This window comes from Seriola dumerili, unplaced genomic scaffold (genome assembly GCF_002260705.1).
Source record: "Seriola dumerili isolate Sdu_G_001 unplaced genomic scaffold, Sdu_1.0 BDQW01000230.1, whole genome shotgun sequence".
NCBI classification, from domain to species: Eukaryota; Metazoa; Chordata; class Actinopteri; order Carangiformes; family Carangidae; genus Seriola; species Seriola dumerili.
The window spans coordinates 3,470,113-3,487,078 of record NW_019174485.1 but is presented as its reverse complement, the minus strand read 5'-3'; the positions used below and the strand labels follow the sequence as shown (position 1 = coordinate 3,487,078).

General features: G+C 39.3%; 1 protein-coding gene across 1 annotated transcript in view; it reads right to left on the bottom strand.

Annotated features, from left to right (window-relative positions):
• Positions 1–1,581: 1,581 nt before the first annotated feature.
• Positions 1,582–16,966, bottom strand: part of smc3 (structural maintenance of chromosomes 3) — a 26,246-nt gene continuing 10,861 nt past the window's right edge. Inside the window, exons 17-29 of the mRNA XM_022755401.1 lie at positions 16,022–16,163; positions 15,560–15,710; positions 14,813–14,965; positions 12,642–12,793; positions 12,289–12,447; positions 11,204–11,311; positions 10,782–10,890; positions 9,056–9,303; positions 6,143–6,355; positions 5,180–5,371; positions 4,258–4,435; positions 3,811–3,917; positions 1,582–2,813 (exon numbers count right to left, since the gene is read on the bottom strand). Coding sequence (XP_022611122.1) covers positions 2,742–2,813; positions 3,811–3,917; positions 4,258–4,435; positions 5,180–5,371; positions 6,143–6,355; positions 9,056–9,303; positions 10,782–10,890; positions 11,204–11,311; positions 12,289–12,447; positions 12,642–12,793; positions 14,813–14,965; positions 15,560–15,710; positions 16,022–16,163 — 1,984 coding nt within the window. The 3' untranslated portion in view covers positions 1,582–2,741. The remainder of the gene's footprint in view (positions 2,814–3,810; positions 3,918–4,257; positions 4,436–5,179; positions 5,372–6,142; positions 6,356–9,055; positions 9,304–10,781; positions 10,891–11,203; positions 11,312–12,288; positions 12,448–12,641; positions 12,794–14,812; positions 14,966–15,559; positions 15,711–16,021; positions 16,164–16,966) is intronic.

The window sequence follows — 16,966 nt, the reverse complement described above, 5'->3', positions numbered from 1 at the left end:
CAACAGATCTGCTCTCTGTTGGCAGGCCCAGGGCACAGAGGGATGAGGTGTGCTGTCAGTATTGCACAAGGCCTACCGGGTTAAGTGTTGGCACCTTTTTCTTTTAACCAACTGACTCTGAGGGCAGTGCAGTTCACATGTAATGAGGTCAGACCTATATTGACTGAAGACTGTACAGGTGATAACAACATTACTGTATGTATTTACATGGATGATACAAAAACATAAGAGTGAAAAAGGACTTCTGAAGTCATAGTCTTATTGTATCTAAGGCAAGTGAGGCTCTCATCCAGAATAACTTGATTGCAATTGTATAATTACCTTCTGACAAACAGGAATAAAAAGGTGACATAAACATGTAAATTAGTGCTCCTCAGACTCGTAAAATGGTAAAAATGTAAATAAATGTTCTTTAAATATCAGAATATTGCCTATGGTAGAGAAAATGGCAGAGGAATAACAGCGAAGAACTCGGATGCTGTGGGTTGTTATTTCCATTTTCACCTCAGAGGTGTGAATTACTTGTGGGAGAAGCTGGAGGAGAGCGGTACCGCAGAGAGAGCGTGATGTGAAGCACTGGCTCCAGAAATACAGCAGAGCCACTGAGTCTAAAGTAAAATGTCAAACTGATTTGCTTAGGTTTCACTCTAACGAGTCATCTCCCAGTTTGATCACTTCTAACATCTGCACTGGCGTCATCAAGTGCGGCACAATGCTTACAAAAGACAGTAGTAGGTACTCTGCTTTCAAAGGTGAAAACCTTCTGACATAAGGCACCATGCAAGCCCTGGCGGACAGTGTAGAGTGAGATGCTCTAGAGGTCTGCCGTATTACAACGGGGATCTACAAATTCATCTCAGGAGGTCACAACCTTTCAGACATGCCGCCAGTGCAAGGTGATGTTACACCAAAATGACAGCCATGCCATGTGGGATCTCCCTGGCACACTGTAATTCAACAGGGTCATTGATATCAACAACAAAATATAACACAGGTGTAAGGGCTGTGTAATTTGTGCCAGATTCTGACCTTGATGCCAGACAGTTGCTGACCTTGTGTCTACTGTGTGCCTTGACGCTGAAGGTGCAGCTGCTGTGGATGGAATTTCCTTCCCTAGATATTTCAAGATGAATTATAATTGATCTAATTGAGTTAATTTGGTGGTCAAATTGAAGGATGAAATACAGGCACACACATAATGTAAAAAAAAAAGAAAGCAGGCCATAGAAAAAAATACAGAAATAACAAAACCCAATGACAGACTATCATGGCCAATCAATGAGAACACATGTTGACATTTTATATTTTGAATTTAGTCAAAGATGTTCCCAATATATCAGTTGTTTTTAAACTATGTAGGATTAATTTGGAACATATTTGCTGTGTATGAATTAAAAAATATAAATGTTTAGGCACACATTTTTCCTGTGGAATAATGCGTCATATATCCTCAAAAGTTCCACCTAACTTCAGACTTTTTCTCTGTATGAACACTGCTTTAACCAGGCTGTCGGGTATCAGTTGCACAGCACCCCCTAGTGGTCCTTAAAAATGTCATGTAATACTAACTGTGTCATACAGTTTATTTTTAAATCTTTTATTATTTTTGTATGTTTTCTAATTACATAAAAAGGAACAAAAACATTTAAAAAGCAGGTTTGAACCAAGGTACAACATATGAGGAGTTTAATCCCAAACAATATATCCATTTAGAAAATAAACAAAAGATTAATTACAACTTGGCTTACTAATGAAGTTATGAGTCATTTGAGGACCCAAATAGATGAACAGTTATCCACCAGTGAATCATTTCTGTTTTTGAAATATCAAATCAGAAGCTGTGTTGATTTCCAAAATGGATATCTGGTGTTTTGGAATTAAACCTTTCATATATTTAAATTACCTAAAAAACAGGAAAATACACAGTATAGCAACAACCATTGAAAGGAACCACAGCCTTTAAACATTTGAAGCCATGTGGCTGGTTATGACAGATAAAGGTTAGCATTGTTTCATGAGTACAAAGAGTATACATTACAGAAACCTCAGAGTGAACAGGTACTCTTTTTTTTCCCTCCGTGGGTGCCAACAAAAACCCCTGTCAGTTTAAGACCCATCCATCTCAACTGAGCTTTAAGGTTTCAGTTTAACAATCTTCATCTAAGTAATATCAAAAGTGTTTTTACTGTACACAAGATTTTTTTTCCGAAAAGGTCCTGAAGTTTTGTTACTTTTAAGAGCCTCTCTGGCATTTTTCATTTCATATGGCAGATTGCCAACTCTCAGCTCAAAACTACTGTTTGTTACAAAAATTCATCACAGTAACACAAAAGGTAACAAGTGCTCTCCTCAGGACCTCTTCAGACAGAAGGGGGGTTTTTTAGCGTAAAAGAACTGCACTTCTGTTATTTGCCAAATCCACACAGAGGCACTGCAACACAGGAAAATGTAACAAACAAATGTCTCTGATCGCAGATTTTCAACTAATTTCTCAGATTTGTAGTTTTATCAGCATGAAATGATGTCAAACCTTAACAGCAAACATATATCCAATTAAATCCCCACCTTTAGAGAAAGTCCGAGTTTATCTTTAACAGAAGAACTAAAAATGGCTGGTGGACTGAGTGAGATATTTCTATCTTCGGGCCCTGTCGTGAAAGGCTTCGAGCTACGCAGTGCACTGTAGAGGCGGCGGCGGAGGAGGATGGGGGATGAGGGGGATGATGAAGAGCTGACGACCATTAACCATGGGTGGTGTCATCCTCCACAAAGTCTTTGGCCTGCTCCGCTGTGATCACATCAATGTGACTCACCTAAAAACACAAATACACAGTTAATGACCAATCAGTGCCTCCATTGAGCTGTTCTGACTAAGCAGTAATCATTTATGTTATGAAACCTCAAAACTCAAAGGGAAGGTTTTTTTTCTTTCACTGAGGCAGCTCAGCAGAAAACCCTGGTCTAGAGGGGGAAAATGTGAAGGAGATGACAGAAAAGAGTGGCTTGAATCACTAACAGCAATAAGAGAAATTAACAACAGTCACAAATTAGACTGAAAATTGTGGGCGTTAGTCTGTTCTCTGCCAACCTTAATTTACAGAAAAACAGTGTCCTCCCTGTGAGGATGTTCATTTCTATAACAAATCAATGAGAACTGTGGAATACTTGCTGAAAGGGAAGGGAAAGAAATTCTGTTATGTATGTGTGGCAAGTGAGAGCACTACTAACACTAATGAACATTTATTGCCTTGTTTAAGGACACAACAGCAGGTTGGAAGTTTAAACCCATGTTTTTAACTGTAAGGCCAGTCTCCCCCTGCTGACCCAAAAAATGGTTTTACACAGAACTAGAATTACTCGCGATTGTCGGCCTCCGCCAAGCTGCAACAAATATGGTCACAATCTGCCCTTCCTGAGTTACAGCATTGACTAATGGTCAGAAGTGTTTCTATAGAACATTATTATTAACAATAACATTAGACATTTGTGTTAAATTGTGTCATAATTGCTGTATGAATTAGTGAGTTATGGCCAAAAAAGTGTTTTGTGAGGTCACAGTGACCTTGACCTTTAACAACCACAATCTAATCAGTTCATCTTTGAGTCCAAGTCAATTTTTGTGCCACATTTAAAAGAATTCCCTTAAGCCATTACTGAGATATTGCGTTCACAAGACTGGGACGGACAGATGGACAACCTGAAAACCTAAAGCCTCTGGTCCCAGCTGTTGACAGCAAAGAGGCATAATAAAATTAAACTTGAACGACACTTGTGGACTGCACAAATCCTGACCTTCAGCAGAAAACTCACCTTGTTTCTGAATTTCACACCGTAGAACTTGTCGGCAGACTCAAGCAGCTCAGGCCTAAAAGTAGTGGTGATGAACTGGGCATGGCCTGCCAGTTCTACGATCATGTCTGAAATGAACATGATACAGAGAAGGATTGAAAGATGAATCATTCTTTTTCTAACAAAGAATGAAAGCTACGATTTTCTGTTACATTTATTCGTGAAAACATTTTTAATACAAAAAGATTTTTTTCTAATACAAGTTCACTCCAAACCGCAGCCATGAATTTCAAATCATCAAGACACGATGGCAAGAAAACTAATCATTTAAGTTTTATGATTTTAGACCTACGGTAGAGACTGTATTAAACTGTACGTGTTTCTATTTCACTTGCTCCTCAGAGCAATTAATTCATGTTTGAGATGTACTTATTTGTATCTTTACACGTATTTATGGTAGCACTTTACCTGAGACAGCCTTTCTGTGCTGGGCATCAAGAGCCTGGTCGATCTCATCAAACAGGTAGAAAGGGGCAGGGTCACACTTCTGGATGGCAAATATCAGAGCCAGAGCGACCAGAGATTTCTGACCTCCAGACAGCTGCTGCATCTCTCTCATCTCCCCCTGTTTCCCTGTGAACGACACCTACACAGGACACATGGACAGAGTTTAGATTGTCAAATGAAACCCAAAGCAGAAACACGAAAAGAAAGTTGTTATTTTTGGTAAAATGGATTTGTTTTATTAGATTCTCTTTTGGGAAGACAGATGATGCAACAGATGACCATAATGCCTCTGTGCCATCATGAAAGCTTTGGAGATAAATTTAGAGTGAAGAGAATTGTGGATTGCTCATCGCATGAACAAATTCATTTTGGTTCTGTTTTGTGGGGATGGATCAGCTATCCAAGGATATGCTGCCAATACTCCAGAAATACACATTCATGTTTTTCCAGAAAAAAACTCAAGGAAACTCTAATACACTAGAGGCACATGGTGACACAAAATAACATTTGATTTTCCACCACTGGCGAAGAAAAGAAAATATTAAGAAACATGACATCATTCTAATGCTTATTGTAACTCTGATTGAATGTGTGAATTATAATGTGAATAATTCAAGAAATACACCACAAAGTTTTTGGTCATTTACTGTTCACATTACATTAGACTGTCTTATATTATATAAATATATGAAAAAAAATTTCAAATATATTTTGATTGAGTTTAGAAACGCAATCAAAGTGAGAGCATGATTTCAACAGCTTTGCCTCTGATTTAAAAACCTATAATAATAAACCCATATTTTTTATTAGAATCAACTGTTGAATAGAGCAAGTATCTGCAGTCAAAGGGGATAAAATGAATAACTAAAAAAAAGATTATTACTCTGATGCCGACTCCTGTGAACTGGTCCACTGAAGGAACGCTGCTCTGTGAGCCAGAGCCCCTCTCACTGTCTGCACCGCCCTCACCCTCATCCTGAGACTGGCTGCCTTCAGCATCACCCTTCTTCATCACCAGTGTAGCTTTGCCACCTGGCACCAGCTTCTGGAAAACCTCACTGAAGTTCTTTGACACCTAAGGGAGAGAAAGTGTGGAAGGGGAGGTACAAAGTTAATATTAGTCAAGTTAGATTAGAAATGAAACATTATACATTTCTAAAAGTACTAGGAGAATGAAACACTAAGTAAAATTATTTATCTGACTGTCCAAAAAAACAAACAAACACCAAAGCATATTATTACTATTAAACAAAGAATATTATTACTATTAAAATGCTGCATATTTGAAGGCATCATGCAAAATTTTATTTTTTTTTTTAAAAGAGGAAAACTTTATTTTTAGATGTTATTGATCTAAAGGAAGGCCGATAGATTGTACAACACCAAGTAGCTGGTGTTGTACAAGAGTTTATCTGTTATACTTATGAGGTTTAGTGCAAATACAGATGCCTATGATGTTTCTGCAACATCTGGATCACTGAAACCTTACCATTATGGTGCTGACTGTCAAAACTGAAAACTGACTGCCATTAATTCTCTTTCAGGCTGGTCTTATACTCCCTAATTTAACTCTAGGGCTCATATTCTCAGGTTCTACTGCTAGGCCATACACAAAAAAACAGCATGTCTCAGAAGTGTTCAATAAGGCAGGGACGCAGTCTACATGCACAGAGAGTAACTACTGGCAAACTAGAGTATCTTCTGCAAAACCGGGCTCATCTTGTTAAGCTGTGAGTCTCCAATACACACTCACTGACTTATACCACAGACCTTTACACAGGCTAAGTGATGTCGCTGGACGTATTTCCTTCTGGACACTTTGAACAGAGTGTGATGTGCCACGTACCTGTTTGAAGGTGAGCTGAATGGCCTCATATTTGCGCAGCTCCAGGACGTTCATGAGCTCCATGATGGATTTGTAGCCACGGTCGAGCTCATCCTGACGCTTGATTAGTTTTTCCTTCTGCTCAGAGAAGTTGACAAACTGGTCCAGAGCTTTCTTGTTGACATGACTGTACTTCTTCAGCTCTGTGTTGCACTGCTCCAGTTTTCGGAACAACTGTTGGGAAAAAAAGAGAGAATTTGATTATTATTGTTGTCAGCTCCGGGTGAAGTCAGGCTGACAGACTGTCTTTATCTTCAAAATTACTTACGCTTGTTTTCATGACCCTTGTCCATAATGTGATTTATTATAATATATTAATGATGATTTATTCATTTATTATTCATTTATTCCCTTCTTATCCATATTAATAAGACTGTTTTGTATTTTGTTAATGGTCTCTCTGTATAATTTGTTCCCTTTTATTTTTCCTCGCAATGAGGTTTTAAAATGTGCTGTATCATTATCATTGTTAGACCTAGAATGAATTAGGGTACACACGGAGAGGCATTTGAATCATATATTTAAGGATTCCCATCAAACGACTACAAGAGTCTACTAGTTACTCTTTTTTTTTTTCTTTTACCTGCCTCACAGTACACAGTGCAATACACAAGCAAGTGTGGCAGGCAGTAAACTTAACTGAGTTTTGTCTTAAATTGACCAAATCACACACTTGACGGAAGTGAAGACGGGTGATGGAAACAGAAGATAGCACAAGGCAGGAGAGACCCTCCACAGTGCAGTTGGATTTCAGCTATGACCAAGATGCCAACTTCTACTTTCCCTGATTGTGTGAAAATCTGATGTTTTCAAATCCCAGATGAGCTTTCAGACAGATGAGCATTAGAGCTGAAATGATAAGTTGATCAACAGATAACTGACCACAACTATTTTGATTACTGATTAACCAATTGTCAATGCCAAACATTTACCCATTTAGCATCTACAATGTGAGGATTTGTTGCTGTTCTTTTTTATATCAATGTCACTTGAATATCTTTGGGTTTTGACTGTGGGTCAAAGAAAAAACAGATAATTTTAAGATTTTTGGCTCTGGAAAACCGTGATTTTTTTTTAACTTTCTAACATTGCTGGCCAAGACAGCTAATTGATGTATCGAGAAAGTAAAATCGTCAGTTTACTTTATTATTTTTTCCCACCGAAAACATTCTGGTTTCAAACCTGTGTATCATTTTGACAGATAAGTTTTGCAGTGCTGGAAAGTTAGCTGTATCCTGCATTAATGCGCACATCAATACCACTTGCTTAAACGGGGACATAAATTCAGATCTATAATGAACAAGTATTTAAGTGCTTTGCCAAATTCTATTCATATCTGAAGATGACATGACCTGATTAATTAACAACTAGCTTCGTCTTGCTAAAATGCGAGACGAATATTCCAAACTCTCAAACTATAAATTTATCCATCTGAATCACTAATGACCGAGGGAACATGAGCAAGAGCCATTATTACTTGGTACTCTTATCCACTTCTGCAATCAATGGCACCATCTTGCCCCGAGCAGTGTCCTGTGGAGAAAGATTAACTATGTGGAGTGTTTATGAGAAAGTGTGAGGCTATTTTCAGCATTGTCAAGGAGGGGAGATGACACATACACAGACACACAATGTACATGCTCAGACACTTATGAAAGATGCAGCCAAGTCCACTCAACTCACACTCCGAGAGGCAGCTGGCTAAAAAAAAAAAACTCAGACAGAGCACTAACTAGTGTCTGAGTCACTGATGAGTGGGTGGGATGTGATGGCCCTGGGTCTTATTCCTTGGGAGACTTGGGTCTATCTGGGTCTGTATGTGCATACTCACAGATAGAGCCCAAGTGTGACTCAGGTAGTAAGAGAAGACACACAGAAAAAGATCTACTCATCTTCAGGAGATTTACATAGTTATTGTTAGTACTGCTGCTGTTATGTGTTTAGTGGCAATAGTATGTCAAATAATTTATCTAAGGTCATGTTGCTGTGGTAAGAAGAGGATTAGGACGACTACAGCTTCATGGCGACAAAGTGCGAACTAGAACTGACTTTCCAAACTTCAGGCACTATAATAATTTTTCTTCATAGCACTTAACACCGTAAAGGGCCAAAAGCTGCACCATTAGTTTTATATGAACAATTGCTCAAATGACTATGTATATTGAAAGAGGCTGTAGTGACAATCCCACAGTGGATTATCACCCCTTCTGCAGGTCCCCCTCAGATTTACAATGTGTTTTCGCCGTCTTTCAGCTAATTGTTTTGGTATTATTGCTCCTAAATTTACCATTTTGGTTAAGTCTCAATGTTCTCTTAAACCTCTTTTTTCACACATGCATGCATAGACAGAGGTAGCAACTAGCAGGTGAATATAGTTGAGCATTTAGCAACTAAACAGTCAGATATTACACCCCAGGAGTTGGTGAACTGCAGACCAGGGCAAAAAGGAAAGTGAATATTGGACTTAAATTCATCAGGTGGACAAAACAAGACTCCAAATGAACGCTAATGTTGCTCTGTGTCAGCTGATTGTGTACATAAACTACTGTTTGCTAGCACTTTCACCATATCAACTTGTCAAGTCAATGACATGTCAACGTTGTGTTTACAGTTTGTTCCGCTGCCCCCAAGTGGCCCAAGAGAAAAAGAAGAGTAAAATAATTTGTTACAGCTTTGAATGATATTCTGACTTCTATGGAGGATATAGATTTTTAAGTTCAACTGAAGAACAATATCTACTGTAATATATAAATCCCCATTAAACACTAACATGGTAACACTGCACCTCTGAATGACGCTGGTGGAGAAATTAAACGTAGAAGCCAGAGGGCAACATGTATCACATCATTAAGCAGTGTCTGTGTGTTTGCGCACCTGTTTGAGTGTGAGGGTCTGGTACTTCTCAAATGCCTCTTGAGGCAGTGATCCGAGCTCTCTGATCTTCTTCATGCACTCCTCTTTCTTCTTGAGCAGCATGCCTTGCCTGTTGGTCATTTTCTCCAGCTCCTTGGTGTCATGGTTGATGGCATCATTCTGCTCCTTCTCGATGTTCTTCCAGCGCTCCATGCTCTTTATGTGGTCCTTGATCTCTGCCTCTGTCTTGTCAATGAGAGAATCCAGATCTGGGGAACACATTGGAGGAGGTGATAAGGGTGATGCAGTAGAAGTGAGGGCTTTTCAAACAAATAAGGCGTATAGTGCATACATATAGTGGCTTAGTCCCTGGTTCAGAATAAATCATGATAAACACCAGACTGCAAAAAAACATCCAGCACTCCTTACAAAGGAGTTTCATCTTCATTCAGCAGCCACAATTACTCCATTTGGCTTTACATCCTTCATCAACCTACTAATGTTGAGGCTATTTCTCCCATTTTGTTAAAAGAAGAGACAAAAGAAAATCAGATTGTTCACTGAATCATAAATAAAAAATTGATATGAAAAGAGTTCAGTTCCAAGGATATGAGGAAAATATAATACCTAATTAAGAATGAGGTCATGCTGTGAATATGTCTTAATATAGAAGTTTGGGACAATGATTAAATATGAATCCATGAAATGAGCAAGTGATTTCTGACAACTGCATTCTATCAACCTCATCTGAGTCACAGCACCACCAGAACATTTATACAACTGTGCAAAGAGGCTGTCTCTGGAGGAACATATTATACAAATTGTGAGTCAGATACAACAATTCTTACCATCTGCTGGGCTGTCTACAGATTCTCAATTTAGTTAATTCGTAAAGATTATAGATACCAGATTAAAATAATAACATTTCTTTTGTCTGTTGCTTGAAAAGACACGTAGCAATATTGTTTTCAAAAAATTAGGAGTACTACATTAAAACTATGCTAAAATTAATTGTACAAACATATCTGTCTCTATTTAGAAGTTTTGTCTGGCCTTTATTTAAGTATTAGTGTAAATGTGTGTGTGTGTGTGATGATCTGAAAAATATCTGAAATTTTGTCACAGATGATTGTAGAGCATGATGCAGTAGAGGCCAAGGCAGACTGATCTGTGAAAGCTGAAAAACAACTAAATAATACAAGGACAGACCTTGGTCAGATGACGTTCTAATTATTTCTACTATGATTATACCTACAGCTGTCGGGTTTCGCTGCAAACCAGTGTGGGAATTGATTATTTTTACTTTAATTATTACACATTTGCCTCACTGCCCACACTGCCCAACACTGCATTAACCAGACCTTGAAAACAAAATGACATGGACTCTGAATAGTTTTTAAAATAGAAAGGCTTTTGGTAATGTTACTGTTCTCACCCATGTACAAGCTGCATTGATTTAATTTGCCAAACAATACAAACTATAAGTGTTTCAGTGTTGAAATAAACATCCTCAAATATGTTTGCTGATTATTTTACTATAAGGACACATAGTAACATTTAAGTGAGGCAAACAAGTACCACTGGGAACTACCACCAACATAGTTAATGTTTAAGGATCCTGAAGGGAAAATGTATGAATTTTTTAACTGCTTTCCAGCTTGTGTGAATTTGAACAGTTTGTCCTTCAGACTTCTCCAAATATCAGACTACCACAACCTCCCTGCTGCATCTTTAGTACATTGCGTACCTTCTGATCGAGCCAAAGTCTCTTTGACACGTTTGTTGATGCCGTCCAGCTCAGATGTTGTGGCTGTGAGCACTGTGCCTCCCTCAGTCTCTCGCAGCTCATTTAGCTCCTGTGTCAATGCAAATTAGGCAACATCAAAAAGAGAGTCATACAAATTCAAATACCCCCCTTCTGACTTGTATAAATGAAAGCATTGAATCAGAGACTCTCCATTTACAAAGCCCACAGTTTCAACACATTACATTAACTGTATCATCTAAGAGCAAATAAAAACTGTGAACTTGCTGATTATGCAAGTAATGCTATATAATTTATTACTTCAAGAATAAAAAAAATATATATAAATCTTATATTACATGATATAAAAACATTTGGCATGCATAACCCTATGTTTCTAGGGGGTTTCAAGGGACAGTGTGTACCTGCTCCACTTGGTCAAGACGCTTCCGTAAGTTCTCATTGAGATACGTTTCCACTCTGGTCATGATGCCCTCCAACTTGATCCTCTCGTTCAGCAACTGTCTGTTGTCCTGTGGTTGGGCAATGGGATCAACACACAACACAACAAGGTTAGTCCTGTTAGGTTTCAGCTGCTCAGTATCTATAAACACAGTTTTCTCTTTCTCTGTGTATCAGATGGAGAAGAGGCTGCACAGAATGATGCCATCAGAGTGCTAGAAATGTGAATCTTAGCAATAATTTATTTAAAAGCCAATTTTGATAGTATCTGATTTAGGCATCCTACCTGGCCTCACCTAATGTGACAGCATCCACTACTCACTAGAATGAAACTGTTGCTAAACAATGTGTATAAGTAGTCTCTGATTAATATCTGCTATCTGTAGTTATCTTTGAAGTACATATAAGGACACTCATCTCTATGAAGTCTCGGCCCAAAAATGGCACAACAGCGCCCTGCTTGTGCATTCACTTGTGTCTAGGAAACTGCCATATTAACAAAAACTCATGAATACAAAACAAAGTGTTATGCCTCAAGCAATATAATTTGACAATTGCCAACACTGCAGAACCATACATGAAAGGCTTCATGTTGTGGGGGCGGAGTTGTTGCGCAACAGTAGCAGGAATGGCTGAGAGTTCATTGAGGTGAGAGCTGAGAGCAGCTGGCAGCAAAAGAGAAAGAGGGGGCAACGCTGGATCACAGGAACATCCCACACACAGCTGCTGCCTGCTACTCTCACCTCAATCAGGTCAGTTGAATACACTCGCAGGAGGTGGAGAGGGAGGGGAACGACAAAATATGGGTAACAGGCGTATTCCCTCATCTACATATAAGCATGTAGTGGTATATGTATGTACCCACTATTTCAGTTTAACAGTGCATTTCTAAAAAGATTTCTGATCCAATCTGTGGGGTCTGAGCCACGGTACTGAGGGAACAAACAGAAACTACTTATTTTAACAGAAATCCCTGTGACTGTCAGTTATTTCAACATATGACAAACAGTGACACAGATCCTATGTCCCGGCCAGTCTTCCCTCTGACCTGCTGGAGCTGACGGATCTCATCATTGAGGTCATCGACACGCCTCTGGTCCTCCAGGCTGAGTTGAGAAAGCAGATCTGTACCCAGCTCGGCCTTCAGTGACTCCCTGGTGGACTCCATGGCATGGAGACTGGCCTCCAGACTTTGGAGACTGCGTTGCTGAAGAGGAAAGAGACGTAGAAAGGACAGACATCAGGGGATAGCTCAGAATAACTGTAAACTGGGAACAGGCTGAACCTCAAGCTTACTTAATGCAAATAAATAAAAAATGTTCAGTTCAGTCAGGTCATAACGACTATGACCAGAGGGCTTCTATATAAGTTGAAATTGTGACAACAACAGTGAGTGATCACCTTGGGCATGAACGTCTTCTCTGACTGCTGCCTCTTCTCCTTCAGCATCTTCATCTCTGACAGAATACTGTCTCTGGATGCCTTAAACTTCCTCTGTTGTGTTTCAATCTGCTGCATCTGGTTCATCAGTTGGTCGATCTCATTGTTGATGCGTAGAGGCAGCCGTTAAGGAAATATAATGCCCGTGTTGGATGAACATTTTAATTTTTTCTCAGTAATCATTCAACAAAGACAATTTTCAAGTCAGACTTTGTCATCTCATACTTTCAGTTTTCCTTAGTTGATGTGACATGTGTCGACAGGGTACAGCTGATCATATTACCTCTGTTGTTCTGCCCAACAGTTTGAGTGCACACTGCATTTACCTTATTCAAGATTCGGATGGTTAAAGTTGTGCATACAGTTATTCTCCTCAGAAGTGAGGAGGACAAAGAAGCATTGTGCTCAAATGGACCAAAAAAAAAAAAAAAACAGAAAGGAATAGAGACCATTTCATTCAAGCTCACAAGCAAATAAAGTCATTGAACGGTTTGTAGACTTTTTAGTGCAACCCAGAGAGTTTCAATAATGTGATTGGGCCTCCAAAGGAAGACTGTGTCATCACTGACATCCAGGAACCGGAGTCAGGAGGGCTGCACATACTCACCATTAAGCTAATTTAACAGACAGGCTTATTGATCTTCCAGGACTGCAACACACCTCTGGTCCTTTGAGGTTTCATGGGACTCAATTAAACACTGAGGCCAATCAATCTGCTGATTTAAAAGGGCTACTGGTAGTCAGAGGACTGGCCTGTCTGTTGCCCTGGGCAGGTGGAGAAATTAGATGGTTTAAGTCCTATCTAATCTATCTAATTTTCTTGAATGGGACCAGCTGAAATCAGGTCACTACCTGACCAAATTTTTTTAAAAGAGAAACCTGCATTAAACTCAGCGAACACTTCAATTCTTATGAATAAAATATAAATTGGGTAAATTTCACATGATCAAGTCAATAATAGATGAAGCAGTCAGATTCCAAGGTCACTGCCTGACCTCAATACTTCCACTGCAATGGGGTGCTGATGGGAAAATGAAGATGGCGACTTAAAATAGAAGGGATAGGTGAGGTACACCAGCATAATCTCATGCTTATCAACAGGGCAGAGGTGGAGAGTGAACAAAAGGCTTTTAAATAATTGATCTGCTCGCTGACTCACTGCTGCAGGAGTGAAGGACAAGCACCATGTCATCGGCTCAGTCATCCCTTTCCCCTGCCTATTCACACATATACGTAATCGCCAGGTGCACACATTAACCTGTATACTCACAACTGGCTGCGAGTGAGAAGCTACACACAATCACACAGGTGCGCAAACACACAGATAATCATACCTGGGCGGAAGTGACTATATCCATAAACATGCCGTACAGGCAAACACAAATCCTCTCTGATCCGCCTGTTTTGTCTTCATGGGCTGTCCAGCACTGAGTCATGGCTCTGGCCGATATGACCTAACATACACTAATCTTTCTTGACCTGCTTAGACCCTCTCTTGCATCCGAGTCAGCCTGCTGCTGGCTTAGAGGGAGCTCCATAACCCAGATGGACTTAATCCGCATTTAAAGTACAGGCTCAGTTGTATGACATATACTCACTGTGAGTGATGAGGGCAGCACTTAACAACACAAGGTTCTTTTAACTTTTTTCTGGCGTTCCTAAATATTACAAAGGTTCCTAGATAGTGAAAAGGTCATATACTTCTACTTGTGTACCTCATGGGATGAACACTGATGTAATAACTGTTTGGTATTCCTACATGACTCAGCCCATTCTGCTATTATCAATATATGTCAATGAGGGAAAAAAATCTGTCTTTCTGATGAAGTGAAAGACAGATGGTGAAGCTATTAATGAAACTGTATGACTCACTTTTAAATAAACACCTTGTGCGAGACTCAGCCAACAGAAAGATCTAGAGTGAAATATCCAGATATGTTATTTCCAGTAAGACTGCAAAGATATCTGCAGCACCCTTTGAAGCTGCAATACAAATTTTACAATGAAAATTATTTTGCTTGTGCTCCAGTTTCCCAGCAGAGAGCACATGGAGCCAACATTTCCCTGAGGGCATCAGTGATGTAACATTATCTTGATGAACAGACCCATTACAGGCTTATTAAAAAGGATATGTTCAATGTTCCTGCGCAGGTTCTCATTGAGCTTGGCTTCTAGCTCGCCCAACTCCTCCTCAGCCTTCCTCATGTCTTTCTGCAGCTCCAGGCGAGACTTTCTGGTATCGTAGTAGCCTCCTGTCAATGCTCCACGGTGGCTCACCTGGTCACCTAGGAGGTCACAACACAATATACTGTACGTAAGAGATATGTTAAAGGCTACAGCAGTACTACCATCAGGTATACTATTGACTGCTTTAGTGTGTTATCAGGAGACACTGCCAAGCCTCTGAACATCTGCAAAGGGCCAGATAGTCTAACATGGAGTATGAATCAGACAGGGTGAGTAGTCCAAACGATCATGCATTTTTCACAGCCTGCATTTTGCATGGCCCTCTGGAAAAGAGGTTTTACACAACTGAATTGATCATTACATAGTTCAAATTCAAGTATTCCTACTTACTACATACCTCAAATATTACATAAACACAAAAAGCCACAATAAAAATAGTTGATGTAGTCAATATAAAATGTACATGGGCACACAACAGTGGCAAAATTACGAGGTAGACTCGTACCAAGCTGTTTAACAACCGATGACTCAGATGTTAATACCTACCAACGGATATATTCTCCCATTTCAAAAGATTATTGAATCATTTTTAGTCTAAAACTCTAAGTCTGTTTTTTGTGAGAGCTGCCATCTTCCCTTTATGTTCATGTTGTAGTGATGTATGCTGTATAGTCGCCAGCTTCTCAGCTTACCCTCCAGAGTTATACAGTCCATGGTAAAAGCTCTGGCCAGCTGGGTGGAGACCTCCATGCTGCGACAAATCAGGGTCTTCCCAAACACGTGCTTGAAAGCCTTGTCAAAGTTGGGGCTGTAGCGCAGTTTGCTGATCATGGGAATGGCGTCCTTTAGGGACAAAGACAAGCTGGTATGAACACGTTGGCAAATACTACACACAGCATCATAAAACAAACACTATCCATAGAATGGTTACCAGTAGAATATATGTTTAATGTGATTGGGAAAATCAACTGAGCAGATCAAGCCTTATGTCCCACAGGGGACAAAGACACCTCAGGTTGGCTGAATCACGTTTGTCTTAAAATAAACAAATACATTTTATGCTAATAGTTCCAAAGTTAGTTAAACCCATTTGCTGTTAGGGCCTAAATTTACTACCTGCAAAATACCAGATGCAATTTATGCATGTCCCTTACATTGGTCTCTGGATAGGCAGTGTCCCTGACATCCAGCTTGCTCAAGGGCAGGAATGTAACTTCTCCAGGTAGGTTCATTTTGTTAAACTCCATCAGTATTTTGGTGCTGACTTCATCAGTCTCCACAATGTGGTAGAACAGTCTGGGAAAACACGAGAGAAGGTAGGTGGACACAGTAACAAGGAAAAAGAGAAAAATAAAAACATATGAGTGGATAGTCACTTTCACTACATACCAAGGCTGCACCATAAGGAAAAACTGATAAATATCTGTACATCCTGAAATGTGCAAAATATTCACAACATCTGCTCTCATAACGAGCAAACATGAAGCTGTGACTACTTTTTCATTTTCTGCTATTAAAATAAAAATCTGTTGTGACTATGTTCAGTAGGTCATTGGTAGTAATAATAATAATAATAATAATAATAATAAATTAATATTAAATACATTTAATAATTTGAAATAAAAATAATTGTGCAGAAAGAGAACAACTTAACACTACATAGCATTTCAAACACTGAATATGTAATCAATCTATTGGCTGCCAACACTGCAATACCCTGCTCCTTATATCTAAAAGACACATTTGTACTAGTATGTGGGTATTGGGGCCACTGTTTTAATATCACACTACATGTGTTTTGTTGCAACGTTTTTTATATACATCACAAATGTTTGGCAGTGACATTTTTACTGAAAACAACATCAGGAGCTGGCAGAGAAAATGTAAAAAAGCAGTCCTCACCTGGTCCCAGCAGTCACCTCCACACAGGTATAAAAAGCAGGTTCACATTCAAAGTTATTCATGACGATGCCGTGGTAACCATTAATGACATGCTGGTTGATCCCTTTCCGACGGAAATGCTCAAGGACTTTGTTGATGCTATCAATGCCATTCAGAATGGCCTGGAGGACCACAAGAAAAAGAGGATTATTATTATT